Below are 23510 nucleotides of genomic sequence, written 5' to 3'. Positions count from 1 at the left end.
GCATATTAAAGAACAGGATTATCAGGACAAGCGAATAAATACTACATGAAGTCAGATGAACAGACATGAAGATAATAAATGCAATAAAGATTTGAAAAAGTCTGAAAAACAAATCTAGACAAATCTCTGTGAAAGGGACACCATTGAAAAGCAATACTGGGTGCCCATGACCTTTGGTTCCTCAGGAAGCAATGCTTTAAAAAAGGGTGTGTTTTTGTCATGAAAATCCCTGCATGTTCCCGGGAACACTTTCTAAACTCATCATCTGTGAACATCAGTTCATTATGCCACATATGCCAGTTAAAGTTTTATCATGTCAAGAAGAAGCTAAAATGTGACATATTTTTAATGGAAGATCTTGCATTTTTTTAGAAAGACAATGCTAAGCCGCATACTGCCTCTATTACAATAGCGAGACTTCGTAGTAGAAGAGTCCGAGTAATAAACGGCCCTGCCAGGAGTCCAGACATGTCACCAGCTGAAAACATCATGAAACGAAGAATGCAATGCAAAAAAAAGAATCTTATATGAGACAAAAATGGGAAAACATTCCAACATGTGCGTATTTAGACATGCAAAAATCCTCAAATAAGCATAGTCTATGTACCAAAAGCTTCAGTATGCTGGCTAGTTATCCTGATAATTTTAATTTAATTAGCTAGTGATGTGTTCAATGTGCATATGTATGTAAATATACACATTTCTGTCATTTTTTTCTTGGTTTTTACACACCCAACAATTTTCACTGTAGTTCTATCAATCTAGTTTTACTTAGCTTTAGGCTTAGTGTTTTTATTTATTAAAATAATTTAATATAACTGTAAAAAAAAATACACACGTACACATATTGAATATTTATTAAAGCCTGGAGTATTTCATTTATGTGATTTTACTGTATGCTGAATTATGGTGTTACAGCTTCACCTCCTGATTGAAGAGCGCAAGTGCGCTTACTGTGCGTGGGCGTGAATGGGCAGCGCGCGCACGCTGCAAACGTCAAGACGAGACGAAACGAGGCAGAAGCCAGCGCGCCCCGCCCCCCTGTGTGTTAGCATCATGGATGAAGGTGTAGAAAAATCTGCCAGGTATGATTTAAACAGTAGGCAGCTGCTGGAAACGGGTGTCCAGGGACTCTGCGTCAAGATTTAACGTCTAACTAGATGACCAAAAAAGGTAAGATCTAAAAAAAATAATCGGCACGGTGTTGTTACGCTAGTGATGGACGTCTGGTTTCAAATGATCGTTAAATGTGATGCTTTCGCCTAATAAAACATCTATTATCGATACTTTCCCGGGACATTTCTGCATACAAACAGCGTCAATTCATATTTTTACTACTCTGCCGTTTCTCTTCGATGATGTAATGCGACAAAAGATATAATAATATATGTGATGTGAGTGAGATATTTTCACATTAGCAGCCATTAACGTCGGCATCAGTGATATATTCACAGTATTTCATTAAACAGAATTCGCTCAAAAGGATTATTATGGACAAATAACTAAAGTAATCATTAATGTAATGGTATAAATGACGTTTTATTGTTATTATTATCATTGCTGTTGTAGAAAAAGTGAGCCTGGTTTAAACAAATTATGCAAAAAACAAATAAACACATTAATAATAAGAATAAATAAAAATAATAAAAGAAATGTATTATTATTTATTGATTTTTTATAATAATAATAATAATAATATATTATTATTATTAGCGATTATTACTTAAAAATACTTCTGGTTCTGTTTAAATAAATATTTGATTTTGTAGTGAGATAATTTTGATAATCACCATGTTTTTTTACAACAATTGTTTTTAATAACAATTCTATGGAACTTTGTTTCTGCCACAATTCTTTTTAGGTGTCCAGAAAACTTCAGGTTATTGCTTCAAAACTTATGCTTGTTGTCTTGACATTTTGACTTACTCACAAGTAACTTAAGTTTCAAATAAATTTGACGTTATTATTTTATCCAGTGTTTAGCATTTGGTCCAAGAGTTTCTTTCCAAAAGGTTCATTAATATTTCATTATTTTTATTATAACTGTAATCTTTTTTTTTTTACCTGATCTGTTCCTTCAGCCTTTTTGCATTCAGTCCACTTGTTCGATACATTTCGATTATATTGATTTAACATGTTTGCATTAAACAGGTGTACTGTGTTAATCTGAGGCTTGTTTTAATTGTGGTGGAGGAGGTGGAGAACTGCTGTGAACCTGAAGATGAGGCGTCTGTCAAGAAAGAAAGCGCTGAGCCTTGTGAAGGAGCTGGACGCCTTCCCCAAAGTGTCAGAGAGCTACGTGGAGACATCGGCGTCAGGAGGAACAGGTGAGATGTCCCTGCGAGGACAAGACAGCAGGAGCAGCAAAAGGGAGGAGTAACACTCTCTGCTCATCTGTCTCCTCCACAGTGTCACTTTTAGCGTTTAGTGCCATGGCACTTCTGGCTGTCTTAGAGTTCTTTGTTTATCGAGAGACTTGGATGAAGTATGAATATTCGGTCGACAAGGATTTTTCCAGGTGAGATGTTATTACTAGGTTATTAAATGTTAATTAATTGTGACTTCAGTCTGTTTTTCTTTTTTACAGTATGATGTCACGGTAATCTTTTTATCCTGATTTCAGTAAATTGAGAATAAACATTGACATAACAGTCGCCATGAAATGCCAGCGTGAGTATCTCACCTTGTTTGCCGTTGTCAATGTGGAGAAGTTGCTACCTGAAGCGCTTACATCACATTAGCGCACATATTTCATCTCTGATTGTAGATGTGGGAGCAGATATTCTGGACCTGGCTGAAACCATGATCACATCTAATGGCCTGCAGTATGAACCTGTGAGTCAAGCATGTGTCTGAAAAACCTTAAGGTCATTTCTGAGGTGTCGCTTCTGTAAAGCAAACGCTCCTGTTTGTGCCTTTGAGCAGGTTATTTTTGAGCTGACCCCGCAACAAAGACTGTGGCAAAGGTAAGGTTTTGTGCAGTTGCGCAGTAAGTTTGAAAAAATACAAAATTCTGGTAATGCCTAAAATTTGGTTATCAAGTTATAAGAGATTTCTTGTTGTTTGAAAGCTTTTAAACTTGTTTAGCTAGTTCTGCAGTCTGTTTGTTTTCCAGGACGCTGCTTCTCATACAGAACAGGCTGAGAGAGGAGCACGCTCTGCAGGAAGTCCTTTACAAAACTCTCCTGAAAGGAGCTCCTACTGCTCTGCCACCACGGTCAGTCTCCTATGGGAAATAGTTTTTAATAATCACGTCTCCATTCATTTTACAAAAAGGCAAACACATAAGTGCCCACTGGATTTAGAGTGATGGATTTAGAGTCTGTTATAATAAAATGATGTGCTCAAACATTATGTGCGTAGGGAGGATGCCTCCATGGAGCCCCTCAATGCCTGCAGGATACATGGACACGTTTACGTCAACAAGGTAGCAGGAAACCTGCACATCACTGTTGGAAAGTAAGAACCTCTGTAGCGTAATAAGCATGAGACAAACATTTCTGATGCTGGAGACTAATAGTGATTCTTGATCTTTTTAAGGCCCATTCACCATCCTCAGGGCCATGCACACATTGCAGCTTTTGTGAGCCACGAGAGTAAGTTAAAATCTGGTTTTCTAATAACACTTCTAATTACACACTTTTATAATCTACAAGCAGACCAGGGAACATTATCTGTCACCATAATCGGTGCTCCCCTCAGCTCTCCCTTTTTCTGCATTCAGCAATAAATACTGAGGAAGGCCGTGGCATTTAAACAATGTTTAGACGGTACTAAGGGACTCAAAGCGTGCCAAGAAAATATCCCATTACATTACCAACAGCAGCCTGATTTGATAAAAGGCAGTGTGGATCCATGCTTTCATGTTGTTTGTGCCAAACTGTGAGCTGAATATTGCAGCAGAAATTGAAATTCCAGGTCTGGTGAGCCTGTGTGAGTCGTAGCCTTAGTTTCCAGTTGACAGGAAGTGGCACCTGATGTGGTCTTTTGCTGCTGTAGCCCATCTGCTTTATGATTTAACATGTTGCACATTCAGAGATCCTCTTCTGCAGTTTTTGGTTGTAACGTGGGGTTATTTGTGTAGTCATTTCCTTCTGAGAACTGGCTCAAACTACTTATTTTCTAGTTTTGGGAACATTCTTGAGATGGTTGTGTGGGAAAACCCGAGTCGATCGGCAGGTTCTGGAATACTCAGATCAACTTAAATCACATTTCTTCCATATTCTGATTTGAACATCAGCAGGTCATCTTGAGCGTGTCTACATGCTCCCATGTGATTGGCTGTTTAGATATTTGCATTTACAAACAGTTGAACAGCTGTACCTCAAAAAGTGGCTGTGAGTGTATTAAGCATTGTTCTTACACATTTAATAGGGAATAATTTAACAAAAACCCCTGAAAACATTAAAGATGTCAAATATGTGAGCCAGATTTAATGGCATTGGAGATAAAAAGTGTTTTTCTGTTACTAAAAGAGACCAAAGTTGGCCAGATGAGAGCCTTAGGAAATCGAGCTTATAAGGTCCTGCTACTAGTTAGAATGATTGTCCACAGCCTTGATTGAATCTGAGGGTTCTCTCATCTTTGCATTACAGCGTACAATTTCTCCCATCGAATCGACCATTTATCTTTTGGGGAGGAGTTACCAGGCGTCATCAATCCTCTGGACGGCACAGAGAAAATCACATATAACAGTAAGTCACATGATTTCAGAGGATAAAACATGCAGGAAACATTTGAAAAGGATTTTCCATTGAATGAATGAGTGCATTTTTTTTTTTTCATAAAACCCTCAATTATTGTTTCCTGTGTGCTTGCATCCCAGATAACCAGATGTTTCAGTACTTCATTACAGTGGTGCCCACGAAACTGAACACATACAAGATATCCGCAGACACACACCAGTTCTCTGTGACTGAGCGAGTGAGTAGCTGCTAAGCGCAGAGCTTTAAACACAGCCCAATGTTGTGACAGCAAGTAGACTAACCACCACAATGTCTGCTGCCAAGGAACGGGTGATAAACCACGCCGCGGGCAGTCACGGTGTTTCCGGCATCTTCGTCAAGTACGACACCAGCTCTCTGATGGTGACGGTCAGCGAGCAGCATATGCCGCTCTGGCAATTCCTGGTGCGACTGTGTGGTATAATCGGGGGCATATTCTCCACCACAGGCGAGTGGGCTTGGACATTTAGAGCAAAACAATTAAATATGGTTCTAGCTTTGAATTCATGCAGTTATTTTATTCTTTTTTTTTTTTACTGTGCTCTTCTCACTTTTAAGGGATGCTTCACGGGCTCGTTGGCTTCTGTTTTGATGTCATCTGCTGCCGCTTCAAACTGGGACTCTACAGGCCCGGAGAGGTGCTAAACCAGGACGCACAGCTGCACCAGATGAATAATCTGAACCACCACCATACTCCTCTGCTGGCTGACAATCCCCCTCGGTAGTAGACGCCGATTCCTCGGCCTGCACGGGTGACCCGACAAATAATGATCACAGTTGCTGCTTTCTCATCAGAAACTTGAGTTCGGATTTTCAGATATTTGTTTATTTATTAGAGTTTATAAAGGTTTTTCCATTGCCAGCATTACCGTACTGTATATCACAATGTTTTTCTTCCAAATGACCAAAAACATAAAAAAAATAGAGTTAGCACTAACTATTGCACTGTAGGAGAATGTGTACCCTGTGACTCTGGTCACATTTGATAACGGTGATGCTGACAGTTATGTTAAAGTTTAAATTCCCAGGAGGTCATTAGCACCGCTGGTTTGTTTCACAGCATTAAAGTGTAAAAAAAAAGAAAAGAAAAAAAGAAGCCCAAAACAAATAAAAGTTGATTCCTAAATGAAATAACATGCAGATGGTTTTTAAACAGGTAAACCATGAAATGATGGCAGTCAGGTTCAAGAAGGATGACTGAGCAAGTGTCATGTTGCCTATTAAGCAATCCTCTATAAGGAAGACTTATTTATTTTATTTGACTTATTTCAATAAGTCAAGAATGTCTTTAGCAGGTCTACCACATGACATGAGTCTTTATTTAACAAAAATTGAGCCAATGTGTCACTAAATAGGCCCTTACTGCTTCCAGGAGCTGCTAATCAAACCTGCTTGATTAACTGATCATCATCCAGCTGGCTTGGTCAGAACTGAAGTGGTTTCAGGAAAAATATATCTTTCGATTTTCATTTTCTCCTCTGTAACCATGAACGAGTGAGCTGGAAGGCGAGCATGAAAGACTGCAGCACATGTGCACCTTTACTCTTCGAGTTTATTTCAGTTTTGCCAAGCAGACTTGAAAGTGTTGTCAGAGCAGGGAATACAGGCAGTCGGACGTTTTGCAAATGACACCAGAAGAAACATGAAGTCATTGATTAAGTGATGCCGTTTGTTACATACAGTAACAGTAGCTCCAGTCTGGGGTTTATGGCACCAACAGTGCTCTGCGTTTGAAAAGAAAAAAGAAAGAAAAAAAGAAAGAAAGAAGACAAGACAGACACACAGAAGAGCAAAACTCCATACTGACAACATCATTAATATAGCCCTGTAGCTCTTTGAGAACAATCTGATGCAACTGCTTCACCGTGCAGGCCTTGTACGACGTTTCGGGTCTGAAATTAAGAGGACGGTTATCATGATTTCACCAGACATGGGCTTTGCATAAACATTTAGTTTTGTCCCTTTTTCTCCCATAAAGACTCATCACTGTTAAGTATTTTTAATTCTGTCAAGAGTAATGCCTTGCAACATATACAATACTGTACACAGCTGTCTCATTCTTTCAGTAAAAATCATACCAGCCGGTCACACTTTTGGTACACTCTGTGGGAAGCTCTGAAGACACTCAACCAAAATAAATCAACAGTCAAATAAAAGTTTTTGGTAATCTATAAGAATAATATGCAAGCATCTATTTACAGATATTCCAAATATGCAGAAAGGATGTAATGCCAGTAGAGTTTTAACGTGTTCCCAGCCCTTTACTTGGGACTTTTTAAATATAAATCTGGACTCATATCTCATGGCTCTGTCTTGGTCCAGTTATCTAGTTTTTACTCAATTTAGGAAGAATAATTTGAAACTGGGTCATGAACTTTCACATATATATGCAGATGCAGCTCAACTCTGATTGCTCAGTGCCCTGCCCCTTTAAGACGATGAAGCTGAAGTACTCTGGCATTGGGGATACAATGCCAGCTTAGATTGTAATTTAACCAGTACTTTTAAATTAATTATTCTGCAGAAGCCTCATATTCACACTGTATGTGATTTAAAAGTACCTCACGAGTCTTTAGATATCTTAGTCTGCGTCCAGAAATCAGAAGAGAAAAGAGCCTTAATCTGCACAGGTGTGGGCCTTTTTTTAAACTGCAAGCTGTTGGACATCCCAGCAACTACTTCTTTCCATTTTCTTTGGATCTACTGAAGTTGTAGTGTGTGTGTCTCTTATGCACTAACATAATGTTAAAATCACAGTGGTAAAAATCTTTTTTTAAACAATTTTCCAGCAGTGTTTGAAAAACCAGGGCTCGAGATATAACAACTGTATTTATAGGAACCTCAAAATCGGACATTGTCTTCTGAACAATTTGACCCATTTCCCCAAAATTGTTTGGTTTGGTAAATAAAAGTGCACTCTGTTGTGCAGCAGGCAATAATTTCATCCAGACAGTTTAGATTTTTAGTGGTACCTAATGGGTACTGCCAACTCAAATTTCACTCATGTTTACCACTGTGACAAGGCTGGTGAGGTCTCCTCAGGATTTCAAGTGACCTGACTTTCTATGCAATTAAACTGCCCTCTCCAACCCCACGCTGTAAGGCGTGGCATTCCTCAGGGCTCAGTACAAGGCCCACTTATTTTCTTTCATCTGCCATTGGATCATTTTAAATATGCATTATTAAATGGATCAGTTTGTCGTAGCAGTCCATTTCTCCATTCTTTGAGGTGAGGCATCTCTTATGGCTTTGTATTTAGGGTTTTAGGAAGAATTACTTGAAATTGGGGCATGACTTTTCACTCATATGCAGATGACACTTTACTCTGATCACTAAATCATAATTAATATCTCAGGAGCACTGAAAACATCTCTGGATAAGTTGAATGGGTACCACTGCTCAAATATAACTCATGTTTACCACTCTGACTTGATACTACACCAAACTGCCCTCTCCAACTTCACTTTATAAGGTGAGACATCCCTCAGGGCTCAGTAATAGACCCACTTTTTTCCCTTTTTAACCTCCACTGTGTTGTGCACTTGCAACAAGGGCATGAATTCAGGCTCCTTTGCTGCAAGTAGCTGCAATGGTCTTCAACTTTCATCTTCTATACTATGAGGCATTGAACCATTTTAACTGAATCACTCGCTCCTGCTTTGCCTGTGAAATATCTTTCCCTAACGTGCTAACCTTTTGGGGAGTTGTCTTCTTACAAAGTTTGCTTAGAAACTGTTGGGAAACAATGTGCAGTATATACTGGGCTATACAAATAAAGTTCACTCTGATTTACTCTTATTTATAAATTCTACACAGCCAAGGTCTACCACATATAGTCGGACTAGCCTTTGGCGCAGGTATAAAGATGTAAAAGTAGTAAACTTAGTTTCAGTACAAACTGCTGTACAAACAGGCAAAAAAGTGGATGAGCATTCAAACAAGACGCACGGACATCAACATCTGTGGTCATAAATAAGTGACAACTGTAACAATAGGAAAGGTGGCATCTGTATTTGTAGCCATAGGTGACTCATGTAGTTTGAGTTTAGCTTTAATACTATTCTTAATATACTTCAGATCGGTATTAAGATGGAAAACCACCGGTGAGTTTTTTTTGGGGATGTTAAAAAGGCAGTAGATGCACTCATTGCAAAGACATACAGATATCGGAATCACCCGTGTATTGAAGACAAGAACTGGAGATCCCCACAGTAAAAAAACAAAACCGAAAAAACAAACAAACATGAACTACAATGATCTCATAGAAATTTTCCTCCAACGATGCAGTGCCACTATTATTCAAGTATGAAAAAAAGTACTTACAAGGCAAGGCGATGTATTGAGATTTAAGAGGGTGGAAAAGAAAATGGAAATCACACGAAAGGCTTATTGTTGCATATATAATTGGCCACTTTGAGACGAAAACAGTAGGTACAAAATGAATGACAACACTTCTTTTTGGACGGGGTTGGAGATTGAAGAGTGCACAAACCGATGACAGATATCCAAACTGAATGCTTAATTCATGGCTAGTAGACCTCATTTTTCCCTTCTTCTTCACATAACTGCCACCCCCACGTGTGCAGAGCCCCGCTTGTCCACATTAAGAAGGATTTAGAGTGTCCACAGTGGATGTTTTCCTCCTGCTGACAGCTAAAGGCGAGGGCTGCTGACCCTGGCTTGAGGCGGTGAGGAAGACTCAAATGGTTAAGGTGCTGGATGCACGGAAGTAGGAGAGGAACTTGAAACAGAGGCTGACCACAAAGTACCAGATGTTTCTGGCCATCTGGGAGCGGGCGATAAACACCCTCCAGATGAAAACGATCAGCAGGGTGTTGAAGGTGTAGCGAATGTTTCTCAGTCTGGAAGAAGACAAGAGGGAAGCAGATTAAAGACTTAACATACAAGTTCTTAAAAAGCTTAAAGATGTAAATGAGATGATAAACAAGGAAGCTTGTGCATAGGTTTTCCTAATTAATTATCACAGTGAAATTCTTCCAAAAATAGAATGATAACTGGTGGGGAAACACATACTTGAATCCTGTACTTTTGAAGGCTTGTTGACTTACTTTCTCAGGTGCTGCCTGGCAGCAGGAATGTCAGACATGTCTTCGTTCAGGACATACTTCTTGGTGCCGATGCAGTAGTTCTCAATGTACTCGGGCCAGTTCAGCTGGCGCACATCAAAGTTAAATGTCTGCAAATAAGATGGCAGAAGTTGAAAATACTGAAAATAGAAACTGAAAATAAAAAAGCTGCTATTTTTGTGACTAAAAGTGCATGTTCACAAGTGTTTTCTGTCTTGAGCTCTGTTGCAGTTGTGCATGATGTGCTCAGCTCATTTACTTATTTACAAGTAGAAATACCATTATGTACTGAGAAGGTCATGGATTCATTTTTGGAGTCAGTGTTATCTATAAAATTTAGGCTCCATGTGCGGCTGCAAAAAGGAGAATTTTTATGGAAGCTTCTTTCTGCAACTAGGTTTTTTTTTATTTTTTAAATCAATCCATAAAGTCAAAGTTTTGGGTTATTATCTCAAAATGTTTAGGTAATGAGAAGTTCAATTTGTGAGATAATAACTTGAAATTTCAATTAAGCCCCGACTGTTTTCCCCCTCAGTGGCATAAAAAGGCTTCCATAGAGGTGTTTCACAAACTAAACTTTATTTATACAGTATGCTTCTTTCAAGGTGGTGCTGCTATAAAACTAATAAAGTAAAACATTAATATTAATCCAAGCATAATTAAAAACAAGCATGCAAGTTAAAAACCCATTAAGACAACTTCCCCATCCTCCACAAAAGTAATAAAGTAAAATAAAATTATGAAGACCAAAAAGTTTAAACCAATAAAATAACTAGATGGTGAGGTAAGTTCTGAATAATAATAATAATAATAATAATAATAATAATAATAATAATAATATTATTATTATTATTATTATTATTATTATTATTATTATTCAACACCTGCATCTTTATGTGACCCTAAAAGGTGTATTATTGGTCCAAAATTTGCACCACGTACATGGTTAACCCTACCTTCCTGTCCTCAGGGGTTAGCTGGCCCATCAGCATGCTCATGTTCTCAGAGTTCCACTCCCAGTCCTGGCTGCTGAAATACTCCAGCAGGCTGATGGCCTTGTGCAGGCGATTGAAGATGCGCATCATCCTACAAAGACGGAGGAGGTGCAGATTACAACAGGCACAAATTGATTTCTCTTTAGGCTAAAAGTGGGATTAGAAGGAAGCTGGTCTTACTGCGGCTTCTGCCCGGAGAGGCGCAGGAAGAGGTCGTAGATGAAAGCGGGGAACTTGTGGCTGACCAGGATCCAGTACTGGTTTATCAGGTAGTTGGAGGTGATGTTGGCGTTGGGTCTTCGGAAAGCCTGCTCCAAGGGGTTTCTCTTAAAGGAGGACATCACGTGGTGCTCTGCAAATCGAGATAATTGAGGAGGATTAGTCTCAGTGCCGTATTCACCTCTGAGCAGGAAACAAAAACAGCAGGAAACTGGTTACATTAATGAACGTTTATGCACCACCAGGAAGTGACCAGAGTTTCTTTAAAAAAAATAAAATTATTAATATAATGGTGACAGAAACCCAAGGCCCCTTGATTTGTGGCGGCGATCTGAATATTCGCCTGCGGCCGGATTTAGATAGCTCTAATAGAAGAATGCCGGAATCAAGTACTTTGTATAAAAGAGTCTCTGCGCTTTTTGAAGAGGTAGGACGTAAGACGTATGGAGAAATCGTTTCCCTACATGGAGAGATTATTCTCATTACTCAGCTCCACATTCCCTTTACATGACGTTTGGAAAAGATAGGGATAAAATCCAATCATGTGAGATGGGTACAATAGACATAAGTGACCATGAACCACTGTATCTGACAATTGATTTAAACGTATACCCCAAAACATCAACTTGAACTCATCTTTGCTTAAAGATGTAACATTTAAGAAAGAAGTAATGAAAGAACTCAAAGATTACCTTGAAATAAATGATAACGGAGAAGTGTCACCTCCAATACTATGGGATGCATTAAAAGCTAAGAGGGGAGATCATAGCATTCGCCTCTTTTCAGAAAAAAGCAGACAGGACGATATACGCAGAACTCTTCACGTAATAAATCAGATACAAACATCTAAAAGTAAAGCCATGCTTATGAATATCGATGCGGAAAAAGCTTTTGACTCTGTAAATTGGGACTTTCTTTACAAAGTCTTGACCAAATTTGGCTTACATAATAGAATTATTGATACGGTGAAGGCATTATATACTAACCCTACTGCAAGAACTTTTATTCGCATTATACTTAGAACCTCTGGCACAATCAATCAGACAAAACAAAGACATCAAGGGAATAAACATTAAAGAACAGGAACATAAGCTTGCTTGCTATGCAGATGACATATTAATATACCTAGAACAGCCCACAAGCTCCCTACCTGAACTAATGAATCTATGCCAAAAATTTGGGAAACTTTCTGGGTATAAAATTAATATGACCAAAACTCAAATACTTAACTATAACTATAGCCCCCCAGCTCACTTGGTTGCTCAATAGAGTTGTCATACCTAAAGACTTAACTAAATTATTTGAGGAGAATTTTGGTTCCCTGCAAAAGAGAATAGTAGATGATATCAAACGATGGGACATGATTCCCTTTCTAACTTTATACTCACGAATTGAATCAAAATGAATATTCTGCCGAGATTACTATATTTATTCCAAACACTACTGGTACAAATTGATCAAAGCCAATTTAACAAACGGGACAAAATTATATGGAGAAGGAAGAGACCAAGGGTTTGTTTTAAAACTTTACAATTACAAAAAAAGACAGGAGGATGGGGCTGCAGTCACTAATATATATATATATATATATATATATATATATATATATATATATATATATATATATATATATATATATATATATATATATATATATATATATATATATATATATATATATATATATATATATATATATATTTATTTTTTTTTTCGGGCTGCTCAGTTTAAGACTGTGATTAACTGGTGTGATATAAGCTATAAAGCACATTGGAAAAATATTGAGGAGAGCATGTTTTCTTTTCCAATACAAGCTGTCCTGATGGACTTAAACATTCAAAAATATATAGACAAGGTCTACAACCCTTGGGTGAAATGTAAACTTAATGTATGGAGAAATGTGAGGGAATTTAAATTGGAACAGGACTTGGCTTTATTTAAATGTATGCGTATGACTCTGATTTTGTCCCAAATAAATTGGACTCACGTTTTAAAAGTTGGTCTGCTAAAGGATTACCTACATTCGATAGTCTGATTAAAGATGGGAACTTAATAAGTTTTGATACATTGAAACAAAAATACAATCTGGAAATGCAGGATTTTTATTGATACTTGCAAATAAGACATTATATAAAGACAACAATCAGAGTGGCGTCGAACACTAATGTAGATTTGATAGCTATGCTTAAAAAGGCATATATTGGCAACGTCAATAAAAAACACTTTTCCTTTTTGTATACATTTCTTACAAATAAGCTTTCTCACTCAACTGAATATGTGAAGATATTATGGGAGAAGGAGGACTCAAATATGGGAACGTGGAATCCACTTCCTCACGAAGATGGAGAGAATTTGGATGGAAAACTATGATAAGGTTCTTATCACCCCTTGCCAAAAGACTCATTATGACAGGAATCCCCCTGTATGTTGGAGAAAATGTGGACACCAACGAGCACACCACGCTCACATAATGTGGGACTGCCCTTTGATCAGGACTTACTGGAAAGACACTCACGAAACACTACAAGAAATTTTCAACTGTACATTCCCTTTTGGAAGGAAAACAATTTTTTTTGGATGTACGCCACAGGAATGGTTTAAAAAAAAAGATAAAATGTTTACTAAGTGCCTTGCTAGTTGCAAGTAAAAAATGTATAACAAAGAAATGGCTATTACAAGATGTACCAACTTTATCATTGTGGTGGAAAATAACACTAGAGATTTATAGGATGGAGGAGTTAACAGCATATGTGAATAACAGTAAGTTGGTTTTTGTCGTGCTGGGATAAGTGGGTCCAATACACTAATATACATAAGCGAATTTAATTCTCAAATTTTAAAATCAATAATCTGGCAACTGGTCGCTCCCGATTGTTCAGTGTTTCTCTTTTGTTTGGTATTTTGCAAATTGTGTTAATCAATGCCTGTAACCAGCATCGTAAACTGTAAAACTCAGACAACAAAACAAAAAAGACAGCAGGAAACTTTTGGACTGTGTATTTTAATTCAGTTTCAGGTCAGACTGAGGTTTAAGTAGGAGAGGGTTTATTTCCAGTTTACAGTTGCATGCACTTCTCCAGCATCCTTTACTTTAATGAGCCTTCTCATTAAAGAATTGCCAGGAAAAGGGTTCTTAACTCTATTCATTCATCCCTCCCATTTTAATAATTAATTTGTACATTTGTTTCATGAATTATTAGTTTACTTTCTGACTGCTTTTACACTTTGTTTTTAATTTTTGGCAGTCTTGGTCCTCCATATTCGAGCTCTATGGTTCAAATGGAAGCGTGCTTTTCAGAGGTAAACAAAGAAAATAAAAGGTCCTTTGAGGACAGGGTTTTAATACAAGGATCAAGACTTCCAGAAACTCAGCTGGCCTTAATCATGGCATGACCCTGTTTCCTCTGGAGGATATCAGGCAGAAAGTGACCATTCAATGATTTCCCCACTGGGCAGCGTGGGTGGCTCCTCCTCTTCCTCCTCTCAGCATCCAGTGGCGGCCAGCGGCAGGAAGCAGCCATGTGACCACAGACATTACATCACATGGCATGCAAATGAGGCCTTGTAAGGTTTGTTTCCATGACAACTATAATGTAGTGGTTCCAGGGACCGAGATGACCAGATCCGAGGTGACAGCCAGCTGTGGCCTGGCTCCCTGCAGCCTGGTTGGAAGCACCGTGGCAAACACTGAGCTGCTCTCAGAAACCTGGGACACTTGTGATATAAATATTTAAAAAAACAAACAAAACTGAGCTGCACTAGAGTACTTCTTTTCTTAATGTCATATTTATCTAAAAAAAAAAAAAAAAAAAAAAAAAATCTGTTTTCTCTGAGGGGATGTCCAGTGTTACTGGGGCTCTTCTGATCCTCTTGTTTTAAATTGGCTTCATTTCTAGCTCTCTTCTGGCCCAGTGAGAGTGCAGAGTCCACACTTCCTCTTTCATAACGCGATGAGTCGCAGTGATCAGACCTAATCCCGCCACGAGCCATCTGGTCACGATTTCCTTGGTGAAGAGAGCGTGCTTGTTAATCTGAGGGTCACTCGACATCCTGCCGGCCGGATATCCACACCCAGAGGGCAACGATGTGAGTTTTTTACTCTTCACATGGAATCCAAGCAGATAGATAATCTTTTTCCTAAATTCTGTGAATTCATTTTGAGACATAGACTTTTAAAATAATCGTTAACAAAAATCAACTAGAAAGTATAAAATAAAACACTTTAATCCGCCTTCAGACACTAAATGTGTTTACTTTTCAAACATATTGCAAAGAAGCTTTAAGATTAGCCTGCATCATTCACTCGCCACCAAATCCATCAAAAACTTAATTTTCTGCTTCTTGCCAGCAGGTGGCAGACTCCCTCCTCTTGAAGCCTCCACCACAAACATCACAACTACATCACAGACACATTATGTCACAACACCCGAGTATTGATTTATGACGAGGAAAGCGAACACAGACGACAGTGTTGCGGGATGCCGGCAGGCAGACAAAAACAGCTCTATAAATATCCGCCTGCAGTGACAGGTTTGTGTTACCGCACAGCAAAGAGGGTACCTACCGATCTCTCCCCAGTGAAAAGGGTTGATGCCGCCGGTCGTGCAGTTGTACACCAGGGCCGTTTTAGGTCTGCAAAGTGTGGAAGATGAAGGTCATAATGATGTCTGTAGAAGGCATTTGGTGTATAATTCCAGCTTATCTGTTTGTGTGGTGAAACTGTGCTGATATAAAAGGCTGATCTTATATTTAAAACTGTTATTCACCAGTGTTTTTAACCCTTACAGTGCACATAAAATAAGTACATAAGCCTGGTATTGCACAACATTCCAAATGCCTGTACATTACAAAATTTGAGAGGTTAAGTGTTTTCATCAGCCTCTCTTAGCAGTCTGAAATGGGTGTGGATGCTGCATATTTTCTCTGCACTCTGTTTCCCGTATGGAAAATCTGACCCTCTGAGTTTTGGTAAGACTGCAGCGAAGCAATGAGTCAGACACTCCCTGGGAAAAACATCTGGCACGGCGTGGAAATGACTCACTTGAGTTTACTAGTGTCTTCTTGTTAGTGCCAAAATAAATTTGGTAAGAATCAACAGAAAAATCTTTCAAAATCTGGCATTTAACTGATTTTCCCAGACCATTCTGGATTTTTTGTGACAAGTTCTCAGTGCAATTGTTCTCTTCACATCAGGGCCAGGTTTAGATTTACACTTACAGCTTCTTTTATCACCTCAGGCTGTTATAAAAGTACTGAAGTATTACCGTTACTCTGACGCTCACTAACAAGACACACAGGAAGACCGCGACAACAGGTTTGTGTTGGGCTGCTGGTGGAAATAGCTGCACAAAGAATGTATGCAACTCTATTTTTAGAGTCACTGTTAAAGCATCTATCCAGGTGCTTGTGCCTGAACTATATTTGGTGTTCATAGAGTATTACCCCCACTCATAACAGATGTCTTCTGTCCATGTCACAGTTTACTGAGGCCAAGTAAAACAGAGTAACCTGGGAGATTTACTCTATATACAGACGTACGACATATTCGGACATAAAACTATGCAGAATATCTAGAAAAGGGACAAGAGATTGGGTTTCTGAAGCTTTCTAGCTTCTGCTTTGACTGGCCAAACTTGCCTGAGCAGGCAAGCAGCTATTGTCATATGATCATAACTTTAAGTTTATTTGCTTGTTTTGCCTTTTGTATTGAGCCCAAACATCTGCAGGTTACAGCAGAAATCCCCACAAGTTGGCCGTTGTCCCTATACCTAAAGTGCGCTTGGAAACTACAAGTTTTTAATGGAAAGCCCTCAACGTATGCATTATGGCAAATGGAGGACATTTTAAGTTTAGGGACTGAGTTTTGGGGTTTGTTGACTCACCTGTGTACAGCAGTGTACCAGCCAGCAGCCAGAGTGAGGCTGATGACCACATCCACAGGGATCAGATCTGCCACCGCATCGTTGTTGGCCCTCATGGTGCGCAGGATACCCTTTCCCGCCTTATCACAGGATGACATCATCTTAAAACTCCAAATCTTGCCACTGCAACCAAGAGCTTTGAGATTCAAGGGTAACATGTCTTACTTACAGCTATAAAGACGCCGCTTGGCCCGTTGAAGTTGTCGATCCAACCCTGAGGCATGAAACGGAGAAAAGAAAAGAAAAACAGCAATGAGACTGAATCAACATTAATTGATTAATTCCAACAGCAGCACACGTGTGGTTGTGTTTCTGTGCGCTAAAGCAGCTGTTCGGGGTTATGTTACTTCCTGCGGTGGGAGAACAGAGAAGCGGGGATTGTCGGCTTCAATTAGAAACCATTAAAAATGGATGAAATCACTGGTAATAGACTGCAACAGTCTCTAATGTGCGGGGCTGTGGATTCATTATGTGGGCAGAGCTAAGCCTTATCCTCGCTCTAATAATATGTTCTGGTGCAGATAAGGTGCACAGAAGAAGAGCAGGCCACTGGGGCCAGGGGTGTTTTTAGCGTGGCGATCGGCTGTCGGCTTCACGCCAAGCTGAAGACGGAGATGCAGCTTTTATTTTGCACAGCGTGTTGGGTTAAATGGGACATTTCTAAAAGCACAGACTCCCAGAATGACAGGCGCATACTGGGGTTATAAATGTACACAACACATCGACACAAACACGCTCTGCCCATCCCCCACCCGCCTCACAGCGCCTGCTGGCACGGGCTGCCAAGGCGATTGCAGGGCCAAGCGTGAGTAAGGTCTTTTGAAGAGTTGCTGCCAGGCCGAGTTTAAAACTGCAGGCAGAGCCAGAAGCTACCAACAGTCCCACTGCACAAACACAAGACCTACATTTCCTGGCTCCACATAAACAAGGACTTTCCTGTGTTGGTCTGGTATTTGTTTTCTTTTCATGCTGCATCATCTCTTCAGAGCTAGTCCTTCAGATGAACTCATGTTTTTTAATTGGGAAGAATCTGAATAGGCTGTTAGATTTCTGCTGAACATCTCTTTGAATAATCGATACATTTATGTCATCACGAGTCTAAGGCTTTTTCTGCAGTCATCAGCCTTGAGTGATATATTTATAGCTTTAACGAGGAGTCGCTCAGCAAAAAATATATATATAAAAAATAAAATGAAATGAAAGAATAAGTAAATATCTTATAAAAAATGAATAATTATTGGCAAGTTTAAAGTTTAACTCTTTCCATGCAAAATCACATAATTTCAATTAAATATTTACTGAGAAGCAATCTCGCTCACGCTGATTAGTCTGGTGCAAGTTTTCATATAAAGAAATCCACCAGAGACTGACAGCAATAATGCACTCTTCAGCTTTCATGTTTGGGTCCTTAGCGAAGCGGCCTTCAGTCCACAGCCTCCGATTTACCCTTCTGTCCTTGACGTCTGCCCAAAATCTCCCATCCCAGCAGCTGTTTAGCTTGATGAAAGGTGACTCGGGTGGAAAACGCCGGTCTTTAGCACCGACATTAGCCAATTTGCTTTAATCCAGGGCCACTTAAGATAAAAGCCACAGGAGAGCAGCACTGACCCGGGCAGGATTAGGTTGATCAATATCTTATTTCAATTTGTGTCAGGAGGACACATAATGAGGGGAGGGATTCTAGAAAAACTAGTCCGCGTCATTCATGGGTGTCCAACATGCACCTACAAAGAAACAACCAAGTCAAAAAAGGGGGCACGTTCTGAGCAGAAAATGAGCCAGCGATGAAATAGGAAAGCAAACGACTTGCACTCTGTGAGGATCCAAGCACCACAGCTCTTAATCACGACATGCATCACAGACTGTATAGAAAAGATGCAAGCAGAAAAAAAAAATGGTCTGAATTTCTAGTTTTGACTCTTGTTTGTGTTCATTTTCAAACACTATGGTTCCTTTATGAAAAATGACCAATGACGACATCTGGTACACAATCCTTTAAGCCTGTTTTTATTAAGCAAAGTAAGCATAAGCATGAAGGTGGCCCTACTAACTCGGCAAATCACGTCAAATAAGGATCGTACAACCATCGCAAGAGAAATGGCTGAAAATAAAGAGTGGAATATATGTTACGGAGCAATTAACTCATAAGACTTTGAGGAACAGTGTCGAGAGAAAAGGACCATGTGTAGGTGTCAATGATTGGGTGAGAACTGAAATGTTGATGTCACAAGATCAAACTGTAGAGATTAAGCTATCAGACAATTAATTTGTTGCTTTGTTTGAGTTCAATTTTTTTTATGTGATTAAAATGTAGGTGTTCACAACCCAATGACTGACATCAGTCGCTGCATCCATCGTTTTTGTACACGTCTTTACAAAAACTATGTCCTATGTCTTTGACATATAGGCTCGTGAAATTCTTTCACAAAGACGTGAGCCATAGTGGGCGTGTCAGTTCTCTCTCAGCAAGATTAAAACTAGAAAAGGTCATGGAACTTTGTCAATACTTAAAAAAAGAACATATATAAGTGTAATTATGCAAAAGTAGCTAATTTCTAAAGAGAGCAAAGTATTCAGTGAACTCACAGGAAAGGGCTCTTGCCAACTGGCTCCCACTATGGAGGGTCTGATGATGCCAATGTTGAGCTTGTCTTGCTCCTGCTGCACCACGTACTCAGCCAGGGCTTTGGTGTAGGTGTACGTGTTGGGCCTGTCGCCGATGAGCCGTGGCGTTATGTCCCGCACGATGCCATCGTCCATCCACCTGAAGCCAGAGACAAAGCTTCAGCACTAAGCACCCATTTACAACATAACTGAGCACTTATTTTGGTGCAGTCTGAGATTTATTATGATAAAAACAATTTTTAAAAACATAGGTAGCAGGTTTGTTTTGCAGAAGAACATTAGAAGGTACAGGTTTATGAAAAAGCAATTTACAGTCCCCAGGTCATGTACGCTTACTACATTTAGACCAGCATTTTAACTCTTTACCCTGTGAATGCTGTAAAGGTCGTCATGTTGTCTTTATGGGAAAAGGAGTTAAGGCGACTTCACCTATAAGCACTGCCAAATAAATGCATGAAATAAAATGAAACGGAAACACTCCATTAGGCAATGTTCTCAAAGTTAAACCAAACCTCTGGTCCTTACACTTGAGCTGATGACAAATCTATGTAGGACGTGGCACTTAAGCTGCTTTAGTCACCCTGCAAGCCGCTATCAACCCATCTCAACCCTAGCACTTCCTTTTCATGCCGTTTCAGACATTAGTGTAATATCTGCTGTCTTTTATCATTAGTTATGCATCTCTGCCTCCCCCGCTCCCCCACAGTGTCTCTTTTGTCCCGTCTTCCTCCCCTCATGCCCAACCAGTCACGGCAGATGGCCACCCCTCCATGAGCCTGGTTCTGCTGGAAGTTTCTTCCTGTTAAAGGGGAGTTTTTTATTCCCACTTTTGCCACATGCTTGCTCATAAGGGGTCACCTGATTGTTGGGGTTTTCTCTGTATCAAATAAAACACCTTGAGGTAACTGTAGTTGTCCTTTGTTGCTATATGAATCAAATTGAAATTACTGTGACCTTTGATATGTAGGGAGAGTCTTTGTTACTGCTCTTCAAATGCACGTGGACGTGTTAGTCCTGGACTACATTATGAATATGAACAGTTTAAAAGCAAAGAAAACCTCCTTTCACACGGAAAGGTGTGCATGTTGCCCAACTTTTGCAATAACTTCCATGGCGCAATCTGACAATAAAGCGCTTTTTTTGACAGCCAGTTGGCCAAATGTGTGCACAGGTGTGAAAACAGGCACATAATCATGAAATTCGTGTCTCCACATTCCTGCTTTTATCCCAGTCCAGGTTCACTGCTGAATGTAAGTGAATGGATGAGATCTGTGTTGGTATCGTGCCCAGGGTGTTTTAGGCCCAGCTGGATGTGTTGTGAATGACTGCATTGTTTGTTTGTTCCTCGTAATTACTGGGCTTGATTCTGACACACTCGCCAAGTGATGCAATAGTTTATCCACTCACTATTTATTGATCTTTTGAGCGAACCTTGTTACAATCCCTTGTTTGGGAGGCCCTGTTGCGGTCTCTCCCTTGGTTGCAGCTGTTGCACAAATATGCAACTTCTCTTTTTCTTTGGGATTAATTTCCACATCACATGAATTAACCCCAAGTGGAAGTATTTCTGTGACATGGGTGAACAAAAACATCATCCACTCACTCAAGGGAGTCTATGAGTTTCTTGGGCTCGACGGGGGGCGGGTAGATGACCTCATCAATGTGCTTGCGATTGCAGTTTGCATAGGCGGTGGAGATGTGAATGAAGGCCTCGAGGTGATGCATCTGCTGGGCCAGGCTGAGGAGCTGCTGTGTGGCGATCACGTTGAGCTGCAGGGCGTGTCTGCAGGAGAGGAGAGAGAGATTCATACGGTGTTAAAAAGACTGCACGTCTCTGGGAGTGTGTGTATGTAGATGTGGGAGGAAAGGTCGTGCAAATGAGTCTGTGTGGAAGGGAAAAGTTTGTGTGTGCGTGCTCAGGTTCAGTGTGTGCAGGGAAAGTCGTTGTGTGTGTGTGTTCTGTTTGCTAGACTACTACTATCTTTGTATTTGCATGTATAAGCGTTTGTTTGCTGACGACTGAGTGTACCATTCAAATATGAATTTGCAAAGGAGCAGGAATTTGCAAAAAAATTCAAGCCGGAGCAGAGTGACACGGCGGGATAGAGAGGCATGAAATCAAACAGAGGGAGAGAGAACAAGACTAAATGAGGAGGAGGGGAAAAACATGTATTAGCCTCATCATTTTCGCTCTTTTCATCTTGTAGTACCAGTCATAAAGCCAAGACTGAGCATTACAGCATCTACTGCGGCTCTGAATCGATGCCGAGAACGGTCCTGAACAATGCACGCTAGGGCTGTTCGATATAACGATATATATCGGATGACAATATAAAAACTTCTATCGTTTCATTTTATGCTATCGTTTGTTTCGTGGTGTCGCAAAATAAACTGTTTACGGCAATATTTTTTTCATCGTTTTGATGGTCACTGTAGTGGCTATATTAATTTCTTAAAGTTCTCTCTTTCTCTTATATTTAATATAACCACACTATGGACAGACAAGAGCCTGTTTTTATGCGTTGTGGTTAGCAACAACGACGGTAACACCATCGCCTGTCCGCTTGTTTATGTTCCACATAAACCTTTCACAATAAAGCTCAAGATCCTGTTGAGACTTTTCAAAGTAAACTGAATTACGTGAAAGAGCAGATTATTTACAGATGAGAAGTAAAAAAGAGCCATCAGGTGCTAAAAAATAAACCTTAGACTCAAACTTTAGAACAGGCTTTTCCCCGCAGCACGCTGTGTAATAGAAAACGGCGGCCGTTACAACTTATGTCTAAAAATATAGTTTCATGCATCTGTTAAAACACTGGACTCCAGCTACATGACTCGCAGCTGGAAACGCTTCCCGCAAGACGAGCTGCCCGAGATTCACAGAACTTACAGAAAATGTTACATTTTTGTGATTTATATCGTTATCGGACGACAGAATTCTTATATCGGGATATGAGATTTTGGTCATATCGCACAGCCCTAATGCACGCCGCTTTACACCTGCAAAATCTGGCAAAGTGATAACTTGTTGCTCCTTCTTTTGTTGACTTTCTCTTCTTAAACACAGAGACTATAACCTTATAAATGACGCAGCAGCATTTCACCTCAACAGTCCAAAAGCAGAAACATTTTTTAAAAAAGTGTTTCTCTGAAGACAGAAAAATCCCGAGGACCACAAAATGAGAACAAATGCAGATAGAGTAATGAAGTTATTAATTGCATGATAGTTTAAGAGATTAAATCCCCCCTCCCAATTTAAACCATTGATAAAGTAGAAAATAAACATAAGTAGGGCCTAGCTGGCCATTTATTTATACAAGTCTAATAGATACTGGTCTTATAATGATGAGACAAGTGTTGTAATTAGCAATCCTCTGACTCTATACTGTCTAAAGCTGTTACAGCCTCCTCTTTCTGCTCTCCCTGCAGGGTTCCCTCCAGTAGGAGGCAGTGAGGCTTGTTAGGAGAATACTGGCTCACCTGTGTAGGCCTCCACATAAGCAGCCAGCCACTCATAACACCATGGCACATCTCATTCATCACCACTCTTACCCTGACTTCTCACGCCTCATGTTTATCGCTGCCATCATCTTCATTCTGCCAATGAAATCTATAATTGGCGTCCTCACCTGTCTTGCGTCACCTCTATAAAAAGACTCCATCTCTGGTGAAAGGAAGCACGTGTATCCGACTCAAACTTATGCAAGAATAATCAAGGTGCTGGCCTTTATCGTTTTAAAAATGTTTTCTTAAAGAGATGACAACAACAAAATCCTAACTGCCAGAAGAAGAAGAAACAAAAACAACTCAACCCACATGTGATTGATAATCCTCCTGTAGGCCACCCACACAACACATTTCACTTTATAAACCTCAGCCCTCAGCTGTGGATGTGCGTCAGCTCTGCAGCAGAACTACAACAACATACAGAGTCCATTT

At 39.8% G+C, this 23510-nt stretch overlaps 2 protein-coding genes across 7 annotated transcripts in view; one reads left to right on the top strand and one right to left on the bottom strand.

Moving 5' to 3' along the window:
* Window positions 1–1011: 1011 nt before the first annotated feature.
* On the top strand, window positions 1012–8966 carry LOC101484033 (endoplasmic reticulum-Golgi intermediate compartment protein 2). 3 transcript variants are annotated; one of them, XM_004548376.3, is made up of 13 exons: window positions 1012–1173; window positions 2197–2327; window positions 2410–2518; window positions 2624–2670; window positions 2768–2835; window positions 2926–2966; window positions 3116–3217; window positions 3364–3459; window positions 3541–3596; window positions 4596–4694; window positions 4826–4923; window positions 5010–5172; window positions 5283–8966. In XM_004548376.3, exons 2-13 carry the CDS (start codon window positions 2222–2224, stop codon window positions 5447–5449), a joined length of 1152 nt encoding a protein of 383 aa, XP_004548433.2. In that variant the 5' UTR covers window positions 1012–1173; window positions 2197–2221; the 3' UTR covers window positions 5450–8966. The 3 variants fall into 3 exon arrangements, with proteins under 3 accessions (XP_004548433.2, XP_004548434.1, XP_004548432.2); XM_004548377.5 differs by having other exon boundaries at window positions 1013–1173; window positions 2194–2327; window positions 5353–8966; XM_004548375.3 differs by having other exon boundaries at window positions 1013–1173; window positions 2194–2327.
* The window catches only part of si:dkey-97m3.1 (fatty acyl-CoA reductase 1), a 62646-nt gene continuing 45392 nt past the window's right edge, over window positions 6257–23510 (bottom strand). For 3 of the 4 annotated variants that reach the window (XM_004548381.5, XM_004548380.5, XM_023152670.3), the window contains 9 exons: window positions 21175–21354; window positions 19533–19710; window positions 17116–17160; window positions 16908–17026; window positions 15590–15657; window positions 10987–11158; window positions 10768–10897; window positions 9794–9921; window positions 6257–9586 (listed from right to left, as the gene is read on the bottom strand). In XM_004548381.5, coding sequence (XP_004548438.1) covers window positions 9424–9586; window positions 9794–9921; window positions 10768–10897; window positions 10987–11158; window positions 15590–15657; window positions 16908–17026; window positions 17116–17160; window positions 19533–19710; window positions 21175–21354 — 1183 coding nt within the window. In that variant the 3' untranslated portion in view covers window positions 6257–9423. Of the gene's footprint in view, window positions 9587–9793; window positions 9922–10753; window positions 10898–10986; window positions 11159–15589; window positions 15658–16907; window positions 17027–17115; window positions 17161–19532; window positions 19711–21174; window positions 21355–23510 lie in introns of all 4 variants that reach the window. The other variant, XR_013093899.1, reaches the window with a different exon arrangement.

Source organism: Maylandia zebra, linkage group LG17, assembly GCF_041146795.1.
Source record: "Maylandia zebra isolate NMK-2024a linkage group LG17, Mzebra_GT3a, whole genome shotgun sequence".
NCBI lineage: Eukaryota > Metazoa > Chordata > Actinopteri > Cichliformes > Cichlidae > Maylandia > Maylandia zebra.
This window is presented reverse-complemented; position numbering and strand designations above follow the sequence as displayed.

Excerpts from the sequence above, each read along its gene's own strand:
- LOC101484033 (XM_004548376.3), top strand. The coding sequence starts at position 2,222 with ATGAGGCGTCTGTCAAGAAAGAAAGCGCTGAGCCTTGTGAAGGAGCTG. Across the intron at positions 3,460-3,540 it reads CTGCACATCACTGTTGGAAA|GCCCATTCACCATCCTCAGG; the intron begins GTAAGAACCTCT and ends GATCTTTTTAAG. Across the intron at positions 4,695-4,825 it reads AGAGAAAATCACATATAACA|ATAACCAGATGTTTCAGTAC; the intron begins GTAAGTCACATG and ends CTTGCATCCCAG.